At 40.9% G+C, this 26,468-nt stretch overlaps 1 protein-coding gene across 1 annotated transcript in view; it reads right to left on the bottom strand.

Annotated features, from left to right (window-relative positions):
- The window catches only part of NARS2 (asparaginyl-tRNA synthetase 2, mitochondrial), a 491,158-nt gene that overhangs the window by 168,940 nt on the left and 295,750 nt on the right, over positions 1-26,468 (bottom strand). Inside the window, exons 8-9 of the mRNA XM_085623239.1 lie at positions 22,945-23,043; positions 12,694-12,731 (exon numbers count right to left, since the gene is read on the bottom strand). Coding sequence (XP_085479365.1) covers positions 12,694-12,731; positions 22,945-23,043 — 137 coding nt within the window. The remainder of the gene's footprint in view (positions 1-12,693; positions 12,732-22,944; positions 23,044-26,468) is intronic.

Genomic DNA, 26,468 nt, shown 5'->3' with positions numbered 1-26,468 from the left:
TTACCCCTTATCGAGGTTCCTGTAGATCAAGAGGGACCTTATGTACATAGTGAACTATTAGGGGAAGACATAAAGTTTTTACTTGACACAGGGGCAAGCAGAACAACTATACGACACAGTGAAGTTCCAGGGGCACCCCTCTCAGGCTCACAGAATATTTCCCTTGGATTCTCAGGAAAGCCTATCATTAATGAAGTAACGCAACCCCTTCCACTTACGGTTGGTCCATTGACACGTACTACAGATTTATTGCTTACTAAATCATGTCCAGAAAACTTGTTAGGTATAAAAACATTGAAAGCTCTAGGAGCTATAATATGTTGTTCTCCGGAAGGAGTACGATTATTTTTACGTGACTTCAAAGGTCACTACGTGTCCAGAGACATGGATCACCGGCTGCAGAATTTACCTACACATCTATGGGCACAAGGCCCCACTGATGTTGGTTGCATGAACATTACACCATATCGAGTCACACTAAAAACAGGAGTAGTACTACCACGAATGCGACAATACAAGTTACCACCAGATGCTGTTGTGGCTTTGCTGCAAATCATTGACGAGCTCATTGCACAAGGAGTGGTTGTAGAAACCGACTCCAATGTATGTAATTCCCCGATAATTCCGATTCTTAAAAGATCGGATCCAAAAGCACCACCAGTATATCGATTAGTTATTGATCTGCACGAATTAAATAAATGTATTGTACCACAATACCCTGTGGTCCCAGATATCTCTTCATTATTAACAGCTATTGATTCAGAAGCAACGTTCTTCACTGTAATTGATCTCAAGAATGCTTTCTTTAGCGTCCCAATAGATCCGGAAAGTCAATATTTGTTCGGATTCAGTTTAAATGGACGAAGTTTTAAATTCACACGCGCTCCTCAAGGATTCACAGAAAGCCCCAGCATCTATAGCCAAGCACTGAAACGAGAACTTGACAGTATCCACATGCCAGTTAACACTGCCTTGCTTCAATATGTCGATGATCTGCTGATCACCGCCCGAAGCGAACCTGAATGTGAAAAAGCGTCACTGACGGTTTTGAAATTTCTGGCCGACAAGGGGCACAAGGTGTCCCCTTCTAAGCTGCAATTCTGTGTCCAGCAAGTTGTTTACCTTGGGCACTTGCTGTCCAAGGAGGGAAGACAGCTTACACCCGACCGCATCCAGTTAATTGCTAACATGTCACCACCCAAGACACAAAAGGAGGTGCGGGCTTTTATAGGTCTCACTTCATACTGTAGGCAGTGGATCCCTCAATATGCATTTCTAGCAAAACCACTCATCCAGTTGACAACACAGGAGGCAGCCACATCGACTGTCCTCCCTTGGACTCAAGAACATACACATGCCTTTGAAAGCTTAAAGAAAGCTTTATGCCAAGCACCTGTTTTAGCAACACCATGTTACAGTAAGCCTTTTACACTCTTTGTTACAGAACGCGAAGGTACTGCCTTGTCAGTACTCACTCAGGAACAAGCAGGATCACACAAACCATGTGCTTATTTCTCTAGTACATTAGATCCAGTAGCTCAGGCTCTTCCTGCGTGCCTGAAATCAGTGGCAGCAACAGCTTTAGCAATCAGACAAAGCGATGCCATAGTGTTAGGACATCAATTGACAGTACAAGTACCACACGCAGTAGAGGTTCTCTTGAACCGCACACAAACACAACACTTGACTATAGCAAGACTCACCGGTTATGAATTAACATTGTTTCAGCCACACATAGAAATCAGACGTTGTAATACATTAAATCCTGCCACACTTTTGCCAGTAAACGGAACAGATCCATTAGCACATGATTGTATTGAAGTCATGACAAGACTTGACAGATATCCCTTTATCAGATCCAGACCTGACATTGTATGTAGATGGTTCATGTAGGAGAACAAGTACAGGAGAGTTAGTGGCCGCTTACGCAGTCACAACAGACACTGAAGTCATTGAAACAAATTGTATTAACACTTTGTCAGCTCAAGCAGCAGAGTTCATCGCTCTGACACAAGCCTGTATTCAAGCCAAAAATAAGAAAGTCAACATATACACAGATTCACGTTATGCATTCGGAGTCGTCCATGACTTCGGCGTACTGTGGCGAGAGAGAGGTTATTTAACTTCTCACGGTGCCCACATCCAACACGGACCCCTCATTCAAGCCCTATTAGACGCGATTCATCTACCTACTGCAATATCGATTATGAAATGCAAAGCCCATACCAAAGTTACCGATATCATTTCTCAGGGTAATGACCTAGCTGACAGAACAGCTAAACAGACTGTTCAGAATCAGACTCATACAACTGACACGACAAAGACAATAGTTCCGACACCAACACATTGCATGACAGTTAAGGATCCCGCCCTTGATGTAATTGACATACAGACACATGCTACACCAGAAGAAATAAAGAAATGGACTGAATTAGGAGGGATCCAAACGGATCAAGGATGGATGACGAAGGGAAAATCTATATGGTTTCTTCCCGACTCCATGGTTCAAGTCATCATTAACACAATACATAGTCCAGCGCACCTAGGAGAAAAAGCTATGCTAGACAGCATTCAACACATTTGGTTCAACAAGCACTTGCGAGCAGCAGCCAAACAGAAAGTGCGTACCTGTATGATATGTTGTCAGTTTAATCCAGGTAAAAGCATCCCCGTAGAGCAGGGTGGATTTCAACCTCCCGATCATGCTTTTGAAGTCCTCCAGATGGATTATATCCAGATGGAACGATGTCGAGGATTCAAATATGTTCTCGTAGTTGTCTGTGCTCTTTCCCGTTGGACAGAAGCCTACCCGGTTTCAGATTACACTGCCCCGACTACTGCCAAACAGCTAGTTCGAGAATTCTTCCCACGGTATGGTTTGCTACGTGTTGTATACTCAGATAACGGCCAGCCATTCTCATCCGAACTAATGAAACACGTTTCACTTCTGTTAGGTTACCAATGGAAATTCCACTGTGTCCGACATCCCGAGGCAGCAGGTCTCGTGGAACGCCATAATCAAACTCTGAAAATTAGATTGTCCAAAATATGTAGAGAAAAAGGTGTCGATTGGATAGTAGCCTAACCAGTTGCGCTCTTTTACATGAGAATGGTAGCACATTCTCGAACAGGGCTATCCCCGTATGAGGTGATCTTCGGTAGACCACCAAATATGTGGGGGACGCCTATACCTCGCAAAATCACTGATGTTGACTGTAATATGCTGACAGATTACCTGGCTTCCTTGATGTCTGCACTACAATCTTGTCGTTCACAGGTAGCTGCAGCTTTTCCCGATAACACTGAGGTGAAGCCCCATGACGTGGTTCCAGGGGATCTGGTCCTTGTGAGGAATTTCGACCGGAAGACCCAGTTGGAGCCCAGGTGGAAATCGCCCAAACTCGTCTTGCTTACAACAAGGACAGCCGTGAAGATTGAGGGACGTAAAGGGTGGTTGCACTCGAGTCATATCAAGAAATTTTATGGATTACCGTCCGATGTGAACACTCAGCCCTGCATTCCCTCACAGACAGACTCAAAGCTCCCCTTGGTTGAACAGACAAAAAACCAACTCTATAAACTGAAACTAAGGTCTAGCAAGTCAGACAATTTGATTGTTTAAGTCCTCTCCAAGGTGAATCGGTTGAATTTGTCTCTGACATGTATCCTCTAGACCGAAATAGAGAGAGAAATAGACAGATACAGCTTAGAAAACATGCGTACTGTAAATCGCTTCGTAGTCATTGCATAGTGACATTATTAATTTTGTTTTTTCTAAGTCTTCTGATCATCATTTCTAGTGTATTGCTACATATGTATTACCCTATTTCTAAACGTGCTTACAATGTTACTGCTGAACATTCTTTTAGCGAATTACCTCCGCATGAGTTATCCTATAGATTTGCGCTGCGCAACAACACTTTTATTAGTATGTTACATCATTCCCATCAGACTAGCAATGCTACAAATTGTTGGATATGTGGCCGACTCCCTCCCTATCAGAACTATAAGGGAGTTTTGCCTCTTTTTCCGTATCCGTTCACACACAATGGCTCCTGTGGAGCATGGTTTAGTTTGATTAATTCCCTAGATTCAAATTCAGCAGTTTATCAAGACAACTGGGTATGGGGAAACCTGAACCTAGTTTTGCTTAAAGTCTGCTACCCTAACAAGGAGGGACTTCCCAAAAGAACAGGAACCGATCTAGAAAATGAAGTATATGGATTAGGTAACTTTACACTTAACCTCATGATTCTGAATGTTGAATCCGAAGCTACACCAATCTTGCCCGCTATGTCAGTATTTCCAGTTAAAGGAGAATTATGTGTAAGAAAGAATGGTTCCATACACATGGGCCATAGTAAATGCACCACTGTAATAAAATTCAGTGATCAAGGCAAGTCTACATTCAGAGCCTCTCGTCATTCCTACTTCATATGTGGCCAGACTGCATATATACGTCTACCTCTAGATTGGGATGGTACCTGTTACATAGCATTCCTTCTGCCACCTGTTTTCCTAGCCCCTCCTGACTATCACAGAAATACCCATTTAGTACACAATAGACAGCAGAGAGATCTCCCGATCGTCGATTACACTGAAACGGCATGGGAGCAATACACAGATTTCAATAAAGGTTTCTTTCCCTATATAGGTACAGTCACTAATAGTAAGCTGATACGTAGATTAACTAGAACCCTTGAAGCAGTAGTGAACGAGACTACTTCCGCCTTAGGCAATTTAACAGAAGAGCAGTCTGCTATGCGGATTGTTGTGCTTCAAAATCGTCTTGTCCTTGACGTCATCCTGGCCGATAGGGGCGGAGCTTGTAGGGTCATCGGGTCAAGTTGCTGTGTTTTCATACCAGAAAATTCGCCGTCAGTATATAAAGCCATAACTCGCCTTCATAAGATTATGAGCCAGATACACCAGAGTCCAGGCACCTGGACTTGGTCCGGTTGGTTCTGGAGCGTGTTGTCAGCCTGGGGATGGAGGATCCTATCCTTCCTAGGTATTGGCTTTCTCATACTATTCAGTTGCTGCTTATGTCTACAATGTGGGCCAGCGATTTGTGGTCTGTGTGCCACATCGTGTATCCCGCATCCAAGTTTTCGTTCAAGATCCCGGAAGAAGAAAGAAGAACAAATGATGCTATATGAACAGATCGATGGATTGATGAAGATCGATATCTCCTGAGGGTCCGTAGGGGACAAGGAGGGAATGAGGAAATATGAATTTTATGATCGGTTATGTCCCCTATCGTAGACCCCAACGGCTCCATGTACATGCTACAAGTACATGTATGTTCCCTCCAGTTCCAGTTATGAAGACGCAAATACATGTGCGTCCACCGTCAACATGTCCTCTTTCAGATCCGCCATGAATGGGTCAGATATTCCATTCCTAAGTATGAAAGGCCACCGACTTTATGTGGTTCACTTTCCACATTTTACAGATTCAGGCGAGTAGGCCCTGAATTCTGCCATCAAGCCTTTTCCTGCCTTCTGCCTCTGAAAGCTCCAGTCTGAGCCCGCATCTGTATCCATGAACTTTGTCCTACTCCCTGCGCGGCTAACGGTGCCTGATCCAGCCTGTTGCCTGCCAAAAACTGTATTTCACCTTCAAGATTATCTGCTCCGCTCCTCATCCGATGCATTCCTGTCTAGTAGTTTAGGTAAACATTCTTCCAGCTACCGAGCAAAGGGCCAGGCCTCACTGTCCTCATGCAAATAATTCATAGCCCCTGTTACCATGAAAGATTCCTGCCCCCTCGCATCTCATGTAGACACTTAGACGCTTGTACACGCACTAACAGTCAGTATAGAATAGATTCCATCCTAGAGACCTTTCCTTTTGGATAATACAGTTCTTTAAACATAAGATATTAGATATGATTTGGGATTAGGTTGACATGACCCCCCAGACTTCTGTCTCCACATGTAGAGCTAAATGTCAAGTCCCCTTCACCCTCTAGTTGCACGTCAATCACACGTCATGCGGCTGCGCGCGCATCTCTGCCAAATATTTCTGCTGACATTGCAGGATTCTCTTATGGATCCACCCACTTGTGACATCATGTTTAATGACGTTTCTAGTTACGCCTATATGTACGCCTTTTTCCATTACGTATGTGTATCATTATCTGTATTATCAGCTGTTACGCCTCTTGCATCTGTCTTAATGTAATACTTTTCATATAAATATCATTACTTGTCAATAATGTATTGCCTTCCCTTCCTGAACCTTCGTGGTGATGGAATTTGAAGCCTACAGTTCGAACTGTAATTCCTTTGTAGAGGAATAAAGCCTTTCAGAACCTCTAATACCACGGATTCTGCCTCTTATTTTTACTGAGTTATTCTTACTAGACTTTACCGCATAAAAAATAGTACCGGTAATGAAATATTTACCACAGTATACAGGGCTGGATGGCCGATTTCGATATAATAACACCACTCCAGGCGGGTTTTCGGTCGCATATTGGAACCCTAGATCAAGCGTTCAGGGTTATGCTCCTGTATTGGAAAGAGGTTATCCTTGGGGGTGGCTTGCTTTTTGCGGCATTTGTGGACCTAAGGTCCGCATTTGATCTTGTTCCAAGGATTAAGTTGTGGGATGTTTTATTGGGGATGGGCATGCCCAAAGAGCTGGTGGCTCTTCTTATTAAATTGCATGAACATACGTATGCTAAAGTTCGATGGGGTAAACCCGGGGAGGTGACGGATAGGTTTGAGGTTTCTAAAGGGGTTAGACAAGGGTGTGTCTTGGCTCCCACCCTGTTTTCCCTGTTCATTAACGGGGTTATGAACTACTTTACTAACTTCCCCACTGATGCACCTTCCCTTGCTGGCAAGAAAGTCCCCTTACTAATGTTCGCGGATGATACGCTCTTAATTGCTAAGACGAGACAGGGGTTACAGCTTGCTCTGTCTCGCTTTGAGCTTTTCTGCCGCGATCATGAGCTGGAAGTTAACGTAGGGAAGATCAAATTCATAGTCCAAGATCAGTTAAATCAAGGGTTAAAATGGTTGGGGTTATTCTTGACCAGACAGCTGTTTTTACTTATTTGGGAGTCACATTTAGTAAAAATTTGAGTTGGAAACCCCAGATAGATGTCCTTACCCTTAAGCACGCCCAACTTGGCGGAGCTCTGTTGAAGGAACATAGAAACTCGCTAACAAAACCATTGGCTCCACTGATTAAAATCTATGGTTCTAAAATTCTTCCAGCCATTATGTATGGGGCGGAGTTGTGGGGCTTTAGTGATATGTCCAAACTTAAGGTTGCACAGAACAAATTCCTTAGGTCAGCAATAGGGTTACCGCAATCAACTCCTAGTATTCCCCTATTGTATGACCTAGGCTGTAACCCGGTGGAGGACATGGTACGGTATAGACCACTTGCGTTTTGGCGGCGCCTGTGGACGACACCGGAACTGTCTCTATGTATGCCGAGGCCCTCCTGGAAGTAAAAGGGCTACGGGGTTCGTCAGGGATTCCTTGGTTATCAGCAATAAAAGCTTCCCTGATTGATATGGGGCTGGGGTCCTTATGGGTTGATCCTGTTATTGCTGTTTTCCCCTCAAAGAAGCTTTTTAAAGAAATCTATTGGAGTAGGATTAAGGAAAAGAGATTAGCAGCTGCTCTGGGTGGCCCCATGACAGTATTATTCCTTGTCACCAAGGATGTCCCCATTTATGATGAATATTGGGACATCATAACAAAGCCATCTGATCGCAAATTGTATCATCAGTTAAGAGTTGGCTCCCTCCCTCTTCGTGGGGTAACGAGTTCATGGAATCTATGTGGCAGTGATAAATGTCCCTTTTGTGTGGAGGAGGTAGAAACTGCTGATCACTTCCTTTTTTGTTGTCCAATGTACACTCAACCTAGATGTGTATGGCTAAAGCATGTATGCCGTTCACTGGGAACAAGATCAGCACAGGTTGCCAGTCGAATCCTAAAATCTGACACCACTAAGTATATTGTCATAGGGGTATCTAAATTTGTTAGTTGGGCTTGGTCAATACGGACCCGGAATTTGAGTCTATAATTCAGTAGCATACATAATGTTGCAGGTGGTTTAGCATATTGTTCATTATTATTGTTCATTATATTATGAAATTTGTTCTTATTTTTTTTTTTAGCGGCTATTGATTGCATCAGTCATGAGTCTTTGTATTGTATTTAATAACTTTTTATTTTGTTTTTAGTATGTATTTATTTATGGATTTTATGGACTATACTAGGACAATTTATTATGGATTGTGTTTTATATGTATAGCATGTCTTTTATGACGTAAATCGAAATAAAGACCTTTTGACTGACTGACTGACTGACTGACAAGTCCAACTTTTAAATACACTGCACCCTATCATTTGGTTGCCTAATGCCCACCTTAAGAGTGACTTAGATTTATTAAAAAGGAAGGTTTGGGCCTGGCAAGATGTTTATCTTTATGCATCAATGTGGTAGAATGCACACCAAATTACAATAGTTTTCCGAAAGTTTTGTGATGCTTAAAGGCAATGTTTAAGCGTGCAACCTGGAGCGCGCCCAGTCCGTCTGCATGAATATGTTGCACAGCCAGCGAATATGGATTGACAAACAAGTTTACGTCCATGGGATAGTTTTTTACAACCGTGTTTTGAGACAGTTGCATCATGTTGTTATCATGGTCAAGAAAGCAGTTTATTGGGTACATAACACTGGAGGTTCACTTTTTTTCATAGTTTGATGTTTCGAGAATACCAACAGGATTTATTTATGCTTTTTTTACACTTATTAGTAAACATCAAACAAATTGTGTACATCCAAGAAATTGTCAATGATTAAACATTCATATGTATTTATATTATCATATGTTCTGTTTCATTTATTCATGTTTTAATATTGTTTGTGTTTTGAAAATTGTATTGTTTATTACATGCATGTTTTTCCTTCAAAGTAACTCATGCTAACAGATTTTCATTTAGCATTGTACATTCGTGGTTCACTTTCTCTGCATCATAGCGGGTGTATGGCGTGATTTTTGTCTATTTTCACTGGTTTTGGTGTCACGTCCCACGGGCTAATCACATGGGATAATTTATAAATATCTCAACACACTCACATTTGTTTTATCTGAGTATTAACTTATGTATTGGAAAGTTCTGGTGGGCTTTATTGTTGCAGGTAAATTAGTTTTTCAGTTACTGGCGCATTTAAGTTATCAGTTTAAAAGTTATGTTATGTTATGGGTTTTTGGTGACTGTAGTAGTATTTTTACGCATATTCCGTGCACAATTTCGGTGAAGGTTTTCAGCACAGAGCACGCTCGCTTAGAACAGGGTACGAATACGAGGGCACATTATTCAGCATATAATTTTCATGATGTAATTTATGCATGTTAATGTTGACCAACTATTTAGGTTTATTTTTTACATACACGTGTTTAATTATTAATTTATTGGATGCATTTGATGAAGATCAGATTATACAATTTAAATTTCAAGCCATGTCATACTAGTATGTTTGATGTCGTTCTAGTGATTGTTGGTTCTTATGAGATCTTTTTTTATCACAGTTACACCTGAGGAAGGGCAGTTTGCTCAAAATGCTTTGGGTTTACATCATCTATGCTGAATTATAAGGAATGGTGAATCGCCATGTGTTCTGGAGAAAAGCATGGATAGGCATTTTGTTGAACTTGTTGTTGAAACATTGAAACACAAAACCGTATGGATTCAAATGGATTGCTAATGGATTAAATGGGATTAAGAAATTGTTTCAAATTGATTGTCAATTCATATTTGCTGGCTGTGCATCTGGGACTTGGGGGACCTGAAAAGGTTCCAGCTTCGACACAAAGAGGTTTATCTTGCCAGGTTGACATGGCAGGTGAACTGCACACACAGGCTCTGAAATGGCAAGCCTAAGACATGTTCACAATCAGTGCTGCAGGCCCACTAGTAGCATTAAAATTACAGGCCCTGGGCACATGTAGTGCTACCTTACTAGGGAATTACAAGTGCATTAAACATTCCAATTGGGTATAAGCCAATTCTAACATGTTTTAAGGAGGGAGCACAAGCACTTTAGCAACGGTTAGAAGCAGTAGATTGCACAGAGTCCTAAAGCCAACAAAAACAAATTCAGGAAAAAGTGGAGGAGGAAGGCAAATGGTTTGGGGGTGACCATGCAGAAAGGGCCATTTCCAACACAGACTATCAGAGAGAGCAAACATATTTAGAACTGTTTACATTTAGGACTTGCTGGCCAGCTGGGTGGATGCCTAAGACCAGCTACTACCTTATCATGCAAGAACAAATTGAGGACCTTCAGGTTGACCATCACCTTCCAGGTTTTTACGGACACTGTTTCCAGTCCTAAATTTTCATGTGATTATTTAATGCATTTTGGGTATTGCAGTCTTGCATGCTTCCAATAAATTAATTATACTAACACATCTGAAAACAGTGATTGTTGTTTAAAAGTTTAGGAGACTAGAGACTGTACCATAATGACATGGATTGGGTTGGTAACTCTAATGACTGGGTTGTCTAATCAGGTTCTCAAAATCACTAATTATTTGCTAGTACTAAGGGTCTTAACAACAGACTTCAGCCTTAAGCCAATTCACTGAGTGACTATCCACTGGGTGTTAATGTTTCCCCTTCATTTGTATCTCCTACCCAAGTTCCCTGAGACTGTCCTGAGTGATATACAGAATCCAGGATATAAGAGAAATACAGAATTTTATTACATAATACATATATCACTAAGGACAAACCTAGAGACAAAGAACACAGCTACATCAAATTTCAGATGAGTTCTAGGAATACCAAGAGAGCTTCTCAATAATACACAAAATACATTTCAATGTCTAAAAAAGGATACTTTTCCAGACGCGAGGCAGCCCCCAAAAAACCCTACGCCACAAACATCTTTTTATATTTTTATCTGTGCTCATAAGGGTTTGAAAGCAATCTCTTGTAATTGTATCAAAATAGTTTAGAGCACCAATTAAATTCAAAGTGGGTAGTCCACACGATGTAATCGTTGTAATTCAGGCTTTATTTTCAAGCTTCATGTATGGCCATTGAAATACAACACCAACTTGAAGCCAACGCGCGTTTCGTCCTACGGTAATACAACCGTGGACTTTATCTGGTCCCATTGTGTAAATCAAGATAAGTCGTCAAATATATAGCAATATGTATCCTTCGTTCCTAAATACAGTTGGTATTTGGTAGCCACCACATATTTTTCATCCCTCAATCTCTTGTTCATATTAATATCTATGATCCGAGTCCAAATACATACGTTGTTTCTGAATACATATTGTGGAATGGCAAAAATCCCAGTCCATGCAGTGTCGGCATATGTATTTGGACTCGGATCATAGATATTAATATGAACAAGTGATTCAGCGAAGAGAAATATGTGGTAGCTACCAGATATCAACTGTATTTAGGAACGAAGGATACATATTGCTATATATTTGAAGTTTTACCTAATGGGTCCTGATAAAGTCAACGGTTGAATCATCATAGGACGAAACACGCGTTGGCTACAATTTGGTGTTGTATTTCAATGGACATATATGAAGCTTGAAAATAAAGATTGAATTACGATGATTACATTGTGTGGACTACCCACTTTGAATTTAATTGGTGCTCAGGACTATTTTGATACTTATGTTTTGGGGATTTCCGTCCTCAAATTTTGGAGGGGTTTAAGTGGCACCATCCGGTTCTTGGAGCACCCCCACAAATACAATATAGGGTGCACTATAAACACGCGTTTTGCGCAAGTCTAACCCAACCACTTTTTGGTCTTATTACTCTTGTAATTGTGTTTCACTATCTAAAGTGCATTGCGTGATAAGACCACTCCAAGTACTACAGAACAAAGTATTTGATCTAACTGTTGAACTGTAAAACAAGCACTGGCAATGCCACTAGGTCTGGCTTCAAAGAAAGACTGTATGTTAATGCGGAGCATCAGAAGTAAATAGCATAGGAATGGATATGTATTTGTGTGGAAGCATAGAACTATAGAATACTGTTGGTGTAGGTTACAAAAAAAGGTGACAATTGCACGGTCAAGCCAGATCTAAAAATCCAAGCCGGTTAATGACTGTCCTCCTCCCATGTGTGCTGCTGCCAGAGAAAAACAACATAAATTAAATAGTTACCCAAGATACTTTAATAGCATTCCAATGTCATGTGTATGCCCTTGAAAGTTTGAGCTTAGGCAGCTGGATAAATAAACAAAATGATAACAGCTGCATGGAGGGCAAGTACCATCTATGGCAAGCACTTTTTTGTGAAAGCACACAACTTCTGCTCAATCAAAACATGTACTCCTGGCTCTCAACATGTGGGGGGATCCCAAGACCCTCTCCAGTGTCGCTCACACATTTTTCTGGTTGCCAGCTGTGCTGGCAAGCCAGACCATAAAAATATGGAAAAAAGGCAAACTGCTCTTCTGAGCCTTGCAGAGGACACCATTCACTTGTAAACCTTGGAAGAACTCAAGACAGACTTAAGATTTCACACTATTTTACTCATTACAAACCTATTTGTATTTGATCAAGCAAAACTGACAACATAAGGTTCAAACAGTAACCATATATATCTTTTTTTTTTTAAATCAAAGTATATGATAATATACATGTGCGGTAAAAGTGATAAACATGATTTTACTTACATAACAAACTTATTTTTCAGCATTTTTTCTAACCTGTCCTAGATAAAAGAAACACAAACGCAGCATTAAAACAAATAATCCGGTTAGAAACAAACAATGATTTCAGAAGTAAATATCAACCTACATGTAAATCAATTCTACCTTTTAGTATGTTCATACTTCAGAAACCTTAGTAGCATCTGCGTATCTCATAGGTGAGCAAAATGTGATAAAATCAATCGGAAATTGCCAGACATTTATGATCGCAAATTTCACTTGCCACTGGACAAAATCGCAAGTGATGCATACTTTATGAAATCAGATGTTTATTGGCTACTTTAAACAAACATTGGTAAAGCAAACAGATCTAATCTATTGGCTTAGCCAATAGGTTTTGATGGTGCGGTACAGCATGGGGATGCCGAGCAGCATTGCCAAACTGAAAAAAATAGAAAAAGGTGTGATGGTGGTTGCATTATTCTACTGATGTGCGCGTGCATCAGAAAGCATGAGCGCCAAAGGAATGGCAAGGATGGCACTTGGATTGGTAAATACAAATATTAGGAATTTTAGCGCAAAAGTGGCAATTAAAAATTAATGACAGAAGGTGTTGGGGTAATGAAGGAGCTGGGGTGGAAAGAAGGTGAAAAGCGGTATACGCAGGACAGGGCTGGGCTGCGGCAAGAAGCACAAAAGGCAGAGAACACCACTGAAGCGCATGGGCTAAAGAGAGCGATAAGGAATATGGAGTAGTGTGAGAGTAGCACAAAGACGACAGAGAGCAACACAGAGTGGGAGGGGGAAAGAAACACACAAGGGAGAGAGCTGGAAAACACATTTACTTGTGAAATGCTTTAGCAAAACGAAAACAGTAATTCCCTAAAATTGAACAGAGGAAAGACCCAACTAAAGACTCTATGCCCCAGCGGAGGCACAAACACCAGATAGACAAGGCAAGCCATGGAATGAGAAGCAGGCAAATGAGAGTGACAAAGCCCACCAACAGTAAGCAACTGGTGGGGTTTAAGCCAGCTGTAAGATCTTGGTAAGCAGACAATAGACCTTTGAAACCAGACAGCCTGCACTGTCTGGTAGGATCGACCTAAAAAGTACAAAAAACACATTTATTCTAAAATAACATTAGAGCCACACCAAGAGACCCTCGGGTACTTCATGCATATGAGGTATAATTAGTCGATCATTGGGAAGGTAGTGAACATCCACAAATATGTAACTTAGGTCTTCTATTCACTTACTCTGAGTGCCACAAAAATGTTAAGATGGCGTATAGTAAAGGACTTCACCACCTGCAAAAATATTGTACAGGGGGAGGAAAAAACACAAAAAGGAAAAGTGCTTTTGCAATTGCATGGATTTGGATAGTCATGCGGTTTCTTATAAATCTCTGAAATGTAACAAATTCCAACAATTCCAGCAATGCATATACTACGGACTTTTTGAAAAACCTTTGTGGCCGGATCCCAACGATTTTATAAGCAGTGAGTTTTTTCGCAGCGCAGGGAAGGAAGGCTGCGCTCTCGTGGTACCCAAACTGTGTCCAGATACCATACCAAACAAAACTGACATATTCCCTCCCAGAGACTTAATAGTGTGAGGGTAGATCATCTGGAGGAATGGGGTTGAAGGGCCAGGAGATGCAAAACTCACTGCAGCAAACAAAAGGTATGTATAGCATATAATTTTCCATGCTACTTCTAGAATTGTCCTAAGATCCAAAAACTTCTAAACATGGAGGGAGGCAACAAGAATCTACACAAGTCAAGCCTAAAGAGAAATGTTCCTTCGCACAGACTGATCAAGTCAAACACTAAATTTACAGCAGGTGCTGGGTGAATAGTAATTGCAAACAGCAGAGAGAGTCGCCCAAGTTGGTGCTATATGGATCACATCTAATAGAACACTTACCTGCCAGGCCAACTGAGTTATAGTACTCTAACTGGGTGATACCATCAGTAGGGGGAGAACCTTGACTACATAGCGTGCAGTAAACCACTAGAAGGAGATAATGCTCAAATTACACCCACTGAACATTTATTTTATTTTGTATTTATTTGTATGCTCTGTTGCCCAAAAGCATAAAAAAAGGAACGACTACTTCAGCAGAATAGAAGGGTTTTTCGGTTTCTACAGAAGATTGATGGGAAGAGGTCTGATGAAGGTTCAGTGGAAGGCTATTCCAAAGTTTAGGGTCAAGATCCTGAAGGAACATCTCCTACCAGGAGTCTTGTGGTACTGTGGGATTGAAAGAAGTGCAGGGAGTCCTGATCTAAGATCTCAAAGGAAGGAAAGGGTGAGATAAGTGAAGACAGATTCTTGGTGCCCAAATGATAAGAGTACAGTGGAACAGGCAGAGGACCTTGAAGTAGATTTGTTGTTTAACCGCCAGCCAATGCGAAGAGCAACAGGTTTCGGAGACAGGACTGAATTTCCAATGACCTGCTGCTGAGACATTTGCCATGTTTTGAATCCTCTGCAGAAAGTCTGCTAAATCAATACAGAGAGCTAACCAGTGTCTATCTGAGCATGAATGCTGGAATTAATCACAGATGCCCACTTGTCTGGAGAGAAAATGTAGGATTTCGTTCTGGGTTTTAAAAGCAGAAAACAGGATGTCCAAGTTTGTTTTTTGGATTTGAGTATTGAAAAAAGCCACTGCACAAACTAAGACAAGATTCTTTAGCATCTTCACCACAGTGGTATGGCGGGCACCCAGGGAAGAGAGCCAAATGGCCTCAGACCAGACTGACTGGCAGTAACGAAAACATTCAGCTTTATGTCTTTTGAGCTTCTGAAAGTTGGTCCCCATCCAATCTTGGGGAGCAGTCCGGCCATCCCTCATCATAAAGGCTTTGATTTTTACAAGAAAAAAAAGAAGGCAAGGTCTTGCATTGCACCTGGGATAGAGCACCTAGGAGGTTGATACAGTTAGGGGGAGTAAAAACACAGACCACCATGAAGATATATGTAGTTGTATTGACTGGAGAGGCAAGCTTGAAGGAAAAGAAATCATCATGGAGGCAAGATTTATGAGTCAGCAGTTTGGATCTATACATGCCTGTAAGTATGGTCAATAGGTACTACATGATATATAACCTGAACAGCTTTGTATGATTCAAGCAAACCCCCCAGGAACTTTCCTAACACATTTGTGCAAGGGCTCTCTCCACCCAAAGAGTACTTTAGAAATACACAGTAAAATATTCTGGTGTCTATGTTTATTTATTTGAGTGAGTGTCCGAGAAGTGCTTTGGGTATGGTCACAGAATACACAGAAACCAGTCATCTTGAGCAGTCACATATATAGAGTGGTGAAGGTGTTGATGAGTAGAGAGGGAAACAACATTGACAATAAGTAAATTATTCATTTACAAACATACTTGTTGTATGCTGTTGGAAAGTGGGTTATTGGTAGGGGCAAATGTAGGTCTGCCACTGGCAATAAGTTCACTAACACATGATAGTACTTAGCATAGGTCTAGGAAAATTATTCCTATGCTCAACCCTTGGAAACGAGACTGCGAGCAGACAGGCTTAACTTCAAAGACAGGTATTTAAAGCATTTAAAAACACCATTTCAGTAAATAATAAAGACACAACACATAATAAAAATACAACACCAATTTATAGAATTAGGAAATATTTTTATCTTTAAAATGACAACAAAACGACAAAAATCCAATGTAGGGAACCGGAGATATGAATTTTCAAAGATTTAATAAAATATAGCACTTACAACCTGCTCGCGATAGACCGGACCAAAGTCAAAGTTTCAGGCCAGGCGCGATGGAGCCCCGAGTGGCTACAGCTCCCGGCAGGACCCGGTCTCAGTTTCTACCTTCACACTTAGTAACTTTTCTGGAGCTTTTCTTCCCAAGGGTCTTCAAAGCTTCCAGCCAGTCCGGATCCGGTGAGGGTTCACCGGCTTGAATTGTGACAAGGTGACGGTCAACTTCCCTGAAGCGGACTTAGAAAATATTTCAAGATTGCTTCGTGGGACAACCCAAGAATCCAGGCCGACACGCGATGGAAGGCAGGCGGCTTGGCTCTCGCCGTTGCTCCTGGTCACCTTTTCTACGAGCGGACTTAGAAATTTTTCTGGAGCTTTTTCTCACGGGGTCTCTCGATGCTCCTCATGTAGCCGGATCCGGTAGATTTCTTCTAGTCCCGGTCAATCTCTGGAAGTTTGACCTATGGAGCTTTTAGCGGGACGAATCTGGATGGCTTGGCCGGCTTGCGGTTGAAAGCAGGCGCCCTGGCTGACCAGGTTGAGTCGGTCCCTCTATGGAGCTTTTTTTCAAAGTTGCTCCAAAGTTATCCAAACTTCTTGAACGTCTTCCTGAAGTTCCTCAAGGGGTCCCAAAGTGTCTCAAACTTACTCCAAGGGTCTGGAAGTTTCAAGATGGTCCTTGAAAGTTGACGACGTCAGTTCCCACAATCCACTGGTACAAAACTCTGACAAATCCACTGATGGTTCTCCAAGGTGTAGATTTAGTTGGTGATGTTCCAGTTGAGCTCTTTTAACCTGTAGCTTTCAGGGAGTCCACTCTTTAGCTCTTTTTCAGCAAAATAATCCACAGGGCTGTAGTTTCAGATGGGGCAGCTTTCAGAGGTCAGGCCTTAGAAATCTTTGCACCGCAAAACTTCTCAGCAGGGCACTTCTTGTTTCAGTAAGTTTCAAGCAGTAGATCTGGCGGGCTCTGCCCCTCTCAGATACTTATTCCAAGTTCTTTGGGTCAGGCAGGAGGTCACTTCTGACCAATGGGAGCAGGGTAACTTCTCAACCACATCCTGTCGAGTGTGGCATTATTATGTCCCAGAGTGCATCAAATCAAATCTTCCAAATCCATAAGGTTGATTTTCCAGCAAGGAGGTAAGAGCTGGCTAAACACACCCCTTAGGATGGCTTATTTCCATAGACTCCCCCCCCCTACCATCTGCACATAGGTTTGGTGGGGGTCAAAAGTGTGAAGCGGAAACTGACATTGTGGCCATCCCTCTGCCTTTGAAGACCATGGTTTATGACTCCTCCCCCTGACCTGGCATTCCTATGGAACAGCACACTGCCCTCCCAGCAGAGCTGCTTAACCCTAGGGGCTCTTTATCACCTTTTCAAGGCAGCCTGGCTAATCCACTTAACTCTGACCAATCAGGGCAGACCACTGAAAGGCTGAATTTGGACTTACAAACAAGAAAGTCTTATAACTTCTTGTATGTACACTTTAGGAGAAATTCAACAATAGGATATAGTCGGATTTATTAGTACCATTCTGGGAAGTCTTTGAATGGCATTTCTAGTCCTCTCCTATCAATAGTTAATAATCAATAACTTCCTACCATGTTAACCTATGTAACAAGGGATTTGCAATGAGAAGAATGGCTTGGGCTATTTTTTCAGCACCAGGAGTTACAAAAACATATTTTATAAGTACTTGTCTTATATCTACAGGAGCCCCACCCAATGTGCAACTAGAGGAGACTTTAGGGGTTCTGAATCTGTAGAAATATTGCAGATTCTCCCTCTACAGTGCTCCTAGCATCAAAGTCGAATTTGAGCAGCACTTTACCACAATGTGGGGAGTTAAATGGGAAATTTCACTTTACCGAGGCATATAAAAACTCATTTTATAAGGGTGTACCTTATAAATACCCGACCCCCCACCCCTGGGATGCCTAGGGGAGACCATGGGGGTCCCTAATATGCCAAACCATGGTAGGTTATCCAATTTAAGTGCCCCACACACCAAAGTCAAGTTTGGGCACAATTTACTTTTTAAAAGCAGTCCTAGCACCCAGGGCTGATTTTAAACTGACCCCAGGCATCAGCAGTGCACACATGCAAGTGCAGAAAAAGGCAGCTGGCCTCTAAACTGCCATGCCTCAGGCTACTGGGGACTTCTAGGTAGTTTCAATCCCCCACCATACCATTGTGTACCCTAGTGTATGTAGGTGTTTTAACTGTATTCTAATGTGTTTCTTTCAGCATAGCACTGGCCCTGGGCCTGGTTAGGCAGAGCCCAGAGTTAGTCGGAGTCAGTTACCACCAGCATCAGTCAGCAAAATGTTGGGGGGTGCTCAGGCACAGGATGACTTTGCAACATATGCTCTCTGATTATACACAGGTGAATGCATAAAAGAGTTTATGTAAAAGGTTGCAGTAAATTAGCAAGTAGTCATTTAAGCAGCCAAGCCATGGAAGGTCAGTATTCGCAATGGTCTTAAATAATGAGAGGACGGTGAAAGACAACAAAGTAGGTGGGATAGGATCCCAGTGAAATGTCTTGGGCAGGCTGTCAGGCAGAAACCTAAACAAGGCAAAAGATGATAAGGGGGTAGCAATAAGATTGATTGTGTTAGATCTCCAGCTGAGAGAAGGAGTGTATCCAGTGTATCTGGCTAGTGTTTGTCAGAAACAGATTGTGGATGTGCCATGGGTCAATACACACTGTGATTAGTTTGTAAGGGCTCGTTGCTTCATGGGCAGCTGTCCAACTTGGAGCCGATAGAGAGTGATTGAAAAGTTTTGCGTGGCAAACTTAATATCCATGTTCAGGAGACATTTGAACATTATGCAATACTGACTAAGAAGGTGTCATTAGTTGATTGTACAATGGCTGTGTGGAAGTAGTAGAAGATCAGTTTTGTGATTGTTCAATAAACAGTTGTATTTAATGTTTGAACTAAGAGCACCTTGAGACTTCCAACATAAGATGCTGAGGTGAGGTATCAAGAGAGAGTAGATCACTCTGGGAAAAAAGAGCTGGCATCTTAGATGCTAGGAAATACATTATCTATGTTTTGGCAGAGTTCAGGATCAATAACTGGAATCCACCTCAATGCAAAATTGCCAAAAGACATTCAGAGACACTTGTTATGAGGTACTAGGAAAGCAATAGGAAAAATAAAAATATATCAGTGTAATCCATGTAAAGAAATGCTGAAAGTGGAGAGGACATCCCCATGTCACTGGTGTATAAAGAAAAGAGAGAGACCCTAACAGAGTTGTGAGGGGTACCTAAAAGCATGGATAGATATGGAGAGCCAGAAACACCGGGAGTCAGAGAACACATTAATTGAGGTAGGATGAGGGGCAACAAAGGTCTGATTCAGTGGTATTGTAAATCCCTCTTCCACAAAAAGGCAAATTTGGAAGGACAACTGATCACCTTTGAAACTCTGGGTTGGATTATTTATAGAAAAATAACTGTCATTCAACAAAATAAGAATACCAGTCTTCCAGAATAAAGTCACTTATTGCTTAGGGTTGAAGTAGATTATGATCATGATGTAGAGGTACCCCATATTTTATATTCCCACTTTTCCTTCAATCCATAATTCTCCCCTGACACATGCATTATCTTCATTTGAAGTGGTTCCAGAATACAAAACAGTCTTTCCACTAGCTATCAACCCATTACATTTCTTACTTTAAGTTGTAACATGTTGGAATGCCTGGTGGGTCTTACCCCTTATCTCTTTCTTACTACCAACTACGTTCTGGCCTTTTCAGTAGAAAGTAGGTGAACATTTTGAATTCCAAGGTGTGAAAAACTGCACATTTCAATGAATCACATTTTCAATGTAGCTTCGCCAATGATCCAACATAAACAAGTGATTGGGAATGATCAGCAGTCCAATGCTCATGGCATTTTTAACCATCCAGAAAACCTTTTCAAGCTTTATTCCTAATGTTAGTTTCTGATTTTGGAGGTTCCATCCAGCAACTGGTTTGATTTGTGTTATGTTATGGGGCTAAGTCGTCACTATTACACTGGACTTGCTAGACACAAATCAGGTTTTCAAGCCTTGATTTTGGCTAGAACCTACCTCAGCGTGAGAGTGTGTGGTGGGTTTTAATAATTTATATATAGTTTAGTAAGCATGACTAGGCCTCAGACAAATTGCATTGACATCCGTTCCTGGCTGCAGAAAGAAATTTGCACTATAATTTTATGTGAACGAGCCTTCTCCACAATCTGTGTGCATTTCCATTTCAGAAACTAAGCAAAATAGAAGCTTACACTGTGGTCTCTTTATTAATAAAATGTATTCATTTGTGTTCTGTTGAGGAAGCCATGCCTAAGATGTTCCTGTATGCCGCATAGACCTTTCATTTATCAAATGTGTTATGTTTGGTTAAGTTATATAAATGCAACATCATCTCCTTCATTTCCTATTTATTCCCTCTTCATTAAAATACAGCAAAGGAGGTGTTTACTAGATATATCTTATTTGTTGTATCTAGTGTATTTGAAAAGTGATTAATTCTAATAAACCTATTAGCTCATGGCAGACCATACTAAGTGTGTGAATTTTCTGCCTGAAATCCTATAAAATATGTTGTTTTTGGGAGATGTGCCATTCTTTTGCCAATTTTCTCAGGGAGCTGAATCTATGCACCAGTATGTTTACTTACTTTCTGCTCTCTTGGGTTTCCTGTTGAGTCAGACTCTATGTCGTTCCACTTGCTTACTAATTCCTAGGTTTTGGCTGCTACTTGGTTTAAAGACTGACCTTATGTTAATTCTTTTTGTTTTATTTGATTCCAAATGATTTGACTAACAATTCTTTTTCGTTTTATATTGATTTTAATTTCAAATAAACTTTTATGGTTTTAACTTGAATTCTTGTGTTTTAGAGGTATAATTTATTGGCACTAGGGCTAAGTCATATGAAGTATTAAGCAGCACCGATACAACTATTCGACTCTCTTAATTATTTAATTAGAGTGTCGACACATGCTATATTAATTTATATGCATATATAAATATATTTATAAACCTCAAAGGGCAGCCTAGAACATTTACAGATGTTATTTCCATAGCTTTCTATCCTAGTACTACTCTGCAGTCTCTATTAGAGTAATGATGCAGAACTGTACATTCTTTGCTCTGCCATCATCTTAGAAATTAGGTCAGTGCAGAGGCGTTTTAAGGCATGGGCAAAGTGGGCACTGGCCCGGAGCCCCAGCCTTTCAGAGGGCCCCTCATAGAGCCAGCCCTGTTCTGTAGAGATTCTAGCCCTGATGACCATGAATAATTCTTAAACAGATTGTTTTAAATACCGCTATTCCCTTAATTTATTTTTAATGTGGGTAATGGTGTGAGAGCCTATTACAGCTATTTTGCAGAGAAATGTTGTGTTTATGTTTCATGTAACATCCATAAAAAAATTCTTTTAAATCAAAAGAGGACCTCACATATGAGAAATGGGAAGGTGTCACATAGATTACTTGCAGTAATATTAGTGAGCTGATGCTGTGTTACAATATTGAAGACACACATCGCTATCCCTGAACATTAGATGTAAACACATTTAGAATTCAGACTAGTCTGCCTGTGCACTGTCAGTGACCTGGCCAAAGAGGGCATGAAAGAGCTGAAACTGAATCATAAATTCAAAACTGTTCCAAACAGGGCCCCCAAAAATACGTATGGCCCAGGGCCCCAAAAATTCTTATGATGCCCCTGGGTCAGTGTGAAACAATGAACGTTGAACCTGTATTTCAAAACGCATGAGAGACTATGCAAAATGTGTGTTCTCCGTGGTCGGTGAAAATCCAGATCTCTAACTTGGTGTGATATTTATTTTATTCTGCCAAAGGGATGTCCTGCTATTATAGTCTCAACTGCGGTTACCTCTAGCAGGATGAAACACTCATGCTATGCCCAGCAACAGTAATGCTACACTGAATGTACATACCTAGGGTTGGTGATGCTATACTGAATGACATACCTAGGGTTGGTGAACGATAGGTTCAATAGAGACTTTAAAACAACAAGAAAGTGATGGGTGGAATGTTCGTAGAAGTCTCAGCCAGGAGCAACTGCATGGGGTGCATTCCGATCCATCATTTTTATTCTAAGTAAACCTGCCCAGACAGGGAGCCACCATATGAAAATCAGTCTTGGTTCTGTTCAACAACTTCTCAGGACCTCTCAGGAATAGCCACACTTCTCCGACACCTGCCGCCCCTACTTCTTCCCTACCCTTTAACTCTTCCCGCTGTCCAGCCTGCTTCCTTCCCACCATTTTCTTTATCTCACTCCCCAGCCTACATTCAATTCCTCTACCAACTACAGTTGCATTGTGACTAAGTCTGCACTCCAAAAATCCCATATACAGACATACATTTTAACATGATCACAGTTTTTGGGATACCAATATTCACCTAATAACATGACAGTACTCTGGTTGACACAAGGCGCTATATTTGCTAACACCCAGGAGAATAGTTTTAGAAACACACAATACCTTTTGTCCCGGTGATACATATTTATGGAAAAGTTCCACATCTTCAGGGCATTTTGAAAGGATATTGGTGGTCACCACCTTAAAGAGTTCCTCCATAACCTATGGGAGAAGAGAAAGAAAATACATTGTAAAGAGATCATATTTATCCAGAAAACCATGTTTCAAAGTAGTAGAACTGAAGCCCTTCTCTCTCATATTAAACCAGTAAAATCTGATATCTGAAGAACATGATCATCCCCTTTCACATGGCGACTAATGGAACACTAGGATTAGTGATCAAAGAGACTACTGGACCACTAAAATACATAACCAAAAATGTAACTTTCATGGTGAAATTTGGCCAAAGATGGGATTTAGATAACAAACACTTTCCACTCAACCAGGAATTTTAAAAACATTGGCACTACAGCACATAAAGGAATACAGAGACCAAAGTCTAGCTTCATAATGCACTGCACATATATTTCTAAACACAGTGTGAGGCCATAAACATTTTTGTTCATTATTTGCTGATGATAATCTTATGGATAAATCTGTTCATTGAGTTTTAAATGATAGAAAAGTACCACTGCCTACATTCTCAGAAATAATCAAAATTGCAATACATGCTTAAATTCACGTATCAAGATCAAAAGGACAATATCATTAACACGCATCTCTGAAAACCCAACCTCTCATTCCTGTCATTTCCACAAGGCTCTTCAAAAAACGCAAAATCAACAGATGAAGGAATCAAAGACGCTCTTAACACTATCCAATCCTATGTTCTGGTCACCTCCTCTGCTCAGGTCCCCCTATGCGATATTCAATGTCTCTGCTATAGCAGAATTGAGAATTTTCTCTTGTACGAAATTGGGAGCATGCAAGTAAGATCAGTGACCAGTCCCATTATCTATCACAACCCTTAAGATCTCACACAAATTTGCTGTGACAAAAGAATTACCACCTCTCTCATTTTGTAGAGCTTGATGGTAGACATTGTTTGAGAACCAGGTTTTTAGGAGATATGTTTCCTGAAGAAAACAAATGTTGCATCTTTTTTGGTGAAGTATGTCTATTATTTCCAGGAGCTTTGCTTCTGTGATAATCACCCTGGGGCTGAAACTAGCAAGCATCCAGTTTTTACACCAAACGAGATACCTGAAAATTAAGCTGGGTTGACAATGTCGCCGTTTATTAATCAATATCGGTGGAATGAAAAGTGTACAATTGATACCAATGGTTAACTGAATTACTCGGTTTAAAGAAAGAATAAAGACAACTTTAAATGTTTTAAACATAAGCTTCTGAATTTTTGGAATGCGTAATAGTGAGTGATTCATATTAACAACAATGTAGTAAATGTGTCTGATTAAAAGGAATTTACATGCATGAACAATTTAGAGTCTTGCTGCAAAAGAGTGCAATAGGGATCTCTTGTGTCAATCTTCCACAGATCTCAGTGCATGGATCATAATAAGGCTGAGTCAGAACCAAACTTTTATCCTAATCCTCAAAGTGAAGTTTAGATAACCAAAAATAACAAAGTATCCACGTGACTGCTACACGAACTAGACTCACAGTTCCTAGAATCACTGAGATCCAAATTATGTAACTCCCTGCACCTCTTATCTTGAGTGTTTACCTGGGGCTCCTCATATGCCTAGTATGGGCATCTGTTTTGTGGAGAGTACCGCTATGCATGTTAATTGTCATATTGTGGATCAGTGTCAACTGTGTCTGTGTTTCATTTTGTGCTCCATTGACCTCCCCATGACGATAAAAACAATCGGCTCTGCTATCGAAGATAATGTTTGAAAATCTTTAAAAAAAACTCCAGATGGAAAGTTTTTGCCTATATCAGTGCTTATGGCACAAGCAGTAGTACAAGACTGCCCACTGGCATGGAAATTAAAGGTGGGAAAAAAATCAATTAGCCACTGGTAAGGAAAGTTGTGTAGAGTGATGTATCCAACAAAAGGGAGTCAATAAGTAACATACACAGACTGGAGCCAAATGACGAGAGAAATCTGTAAATTGCCAGAAAAATCTAATCAAAATGCTCTGCTCCTCTCCGCCTTTTTGCTTTTCAAGACCTGGCAAAATATGCTTGCCCACATGCACAAAGATGGGACCATCATAGAATACGCAACATGAAACTGCTCATCAAATGATGGCCTCCAGGGAACATTGCGAAGATAAAGAACCACAGTCTCCACTTAAAAATGGAAATATAAGCATAGAATTTCTACACACAAGACTATCTGACTAGGCCTGGGCAGAGTTCACGTGCAGTGACAAAAAAACTCTGCCAGGTGCCACGCAGGTCCACAAGCGGTGGAGTGAGGTAAGTCACACTGCTCGCGCTGACTTTTAGCATCGGGCTTTTGTCCCGCACTAGAAAATCAGCGCAAACAGCACCACGCACAGTGCAATAGTGGTGCAGCTTCTTTCTGCTGCTTGAGTAGATATTCTACCCAAGCGGCAGCTTTCTCAATGCGAGCTGCAGGTTTCTCAACGTAGTGACCTGCTGCGACAGCCCGCAAGAAAAATCTCGACGGTAGATGGTCTTGTATTGGATTTACATAGCCCGCAAGAGGAAAAACTCTGCTCCGCGCCACTCCACTGAGTTGTTCCAAACTCCACACACTATGTGGAGCGCAGAGTGAGAAAAACTCAGCAACTTTGCGTGTGGAGTGGATTTTACCACCCAGGCCTATATCTGACAGCAGATAAATTATCTCCGAATACGTCCAGTGACATGCTTGCTGCTCAGGCTGTTTTGAAGAAACTGTAAATGTTTCTTTAGATACAATAGTTAATTGCTGTCATTTTCACAACGTGTTCCAGCGCAATGGCAATAAAAACTTTATTGCATGTGTTTCGATTCCTGTTTTGAACTATTGGCTACAGCTGAAGTCAGATAGGTTTGGGGAATGACCAAGGAAATGTTTAGATTTTGTATCAAAAGGTGAACGAGCTGTTGACCGCTTAACTCTAACTCATGTCGCTACTTTTATTTGTATTTTGGGGCGAGAGTTAGCACAAGTTTCGAAATTTTAAAAAAAACCCTCACAACTTTCATATAACTTCTGAAGAAATTATTGCAAAAAATATTCTATAAATATGTACACAGTCAACCTCAGAGCAGGTTCTATTAGTTGAACTTCCCTTTACTTAGCAAACGAAACTGCTATGACTTGAAGTTCAAAACACAATAATTACATTTTATTTTGATATTGCTCTCTGTTTACAGAAATGTAACGAAATGCTGAAAATCAGTTGTTGATAAAATGCGGTAAAAAAAGACACACAAAACATGCGGGAAATTATGGGAGCATGAGGTTAACAAAAGGACATTTTTCTCTAAAAACATTTTTGTATTTTTCTCATTATAAATTAGACGTTTTCTATGAACAGAAGCTTGATTAGCCTTAACTGCAACTTGTATCTGTAGAGCAGAGACCGGTCCGATGGCATCTATTGTAGGATTGTGTGTTTGAACCCACTGTCCCAGGTTCGAATCCCAGTGGGTCCAAACTACC

This window comes from Triturus cristatus, chromosome 8 (assembly GCF_964204655.1).
Source record: "Triturus cristatus chromosome 8, aTriCri1.1, whole genome shotgun sequence".
Classification (NCBI taxonomy): Eukaryota; Metazoa; Chordata; class Amphibia; order Caudata; family Salamandridae; genus Triturus; species Triturus cristatus.
The sequence above is the reverse complement of the archived record's forward strand: the minus strand, read 5'-3'. Positions and strand labels throughout refer to the sequence as shown.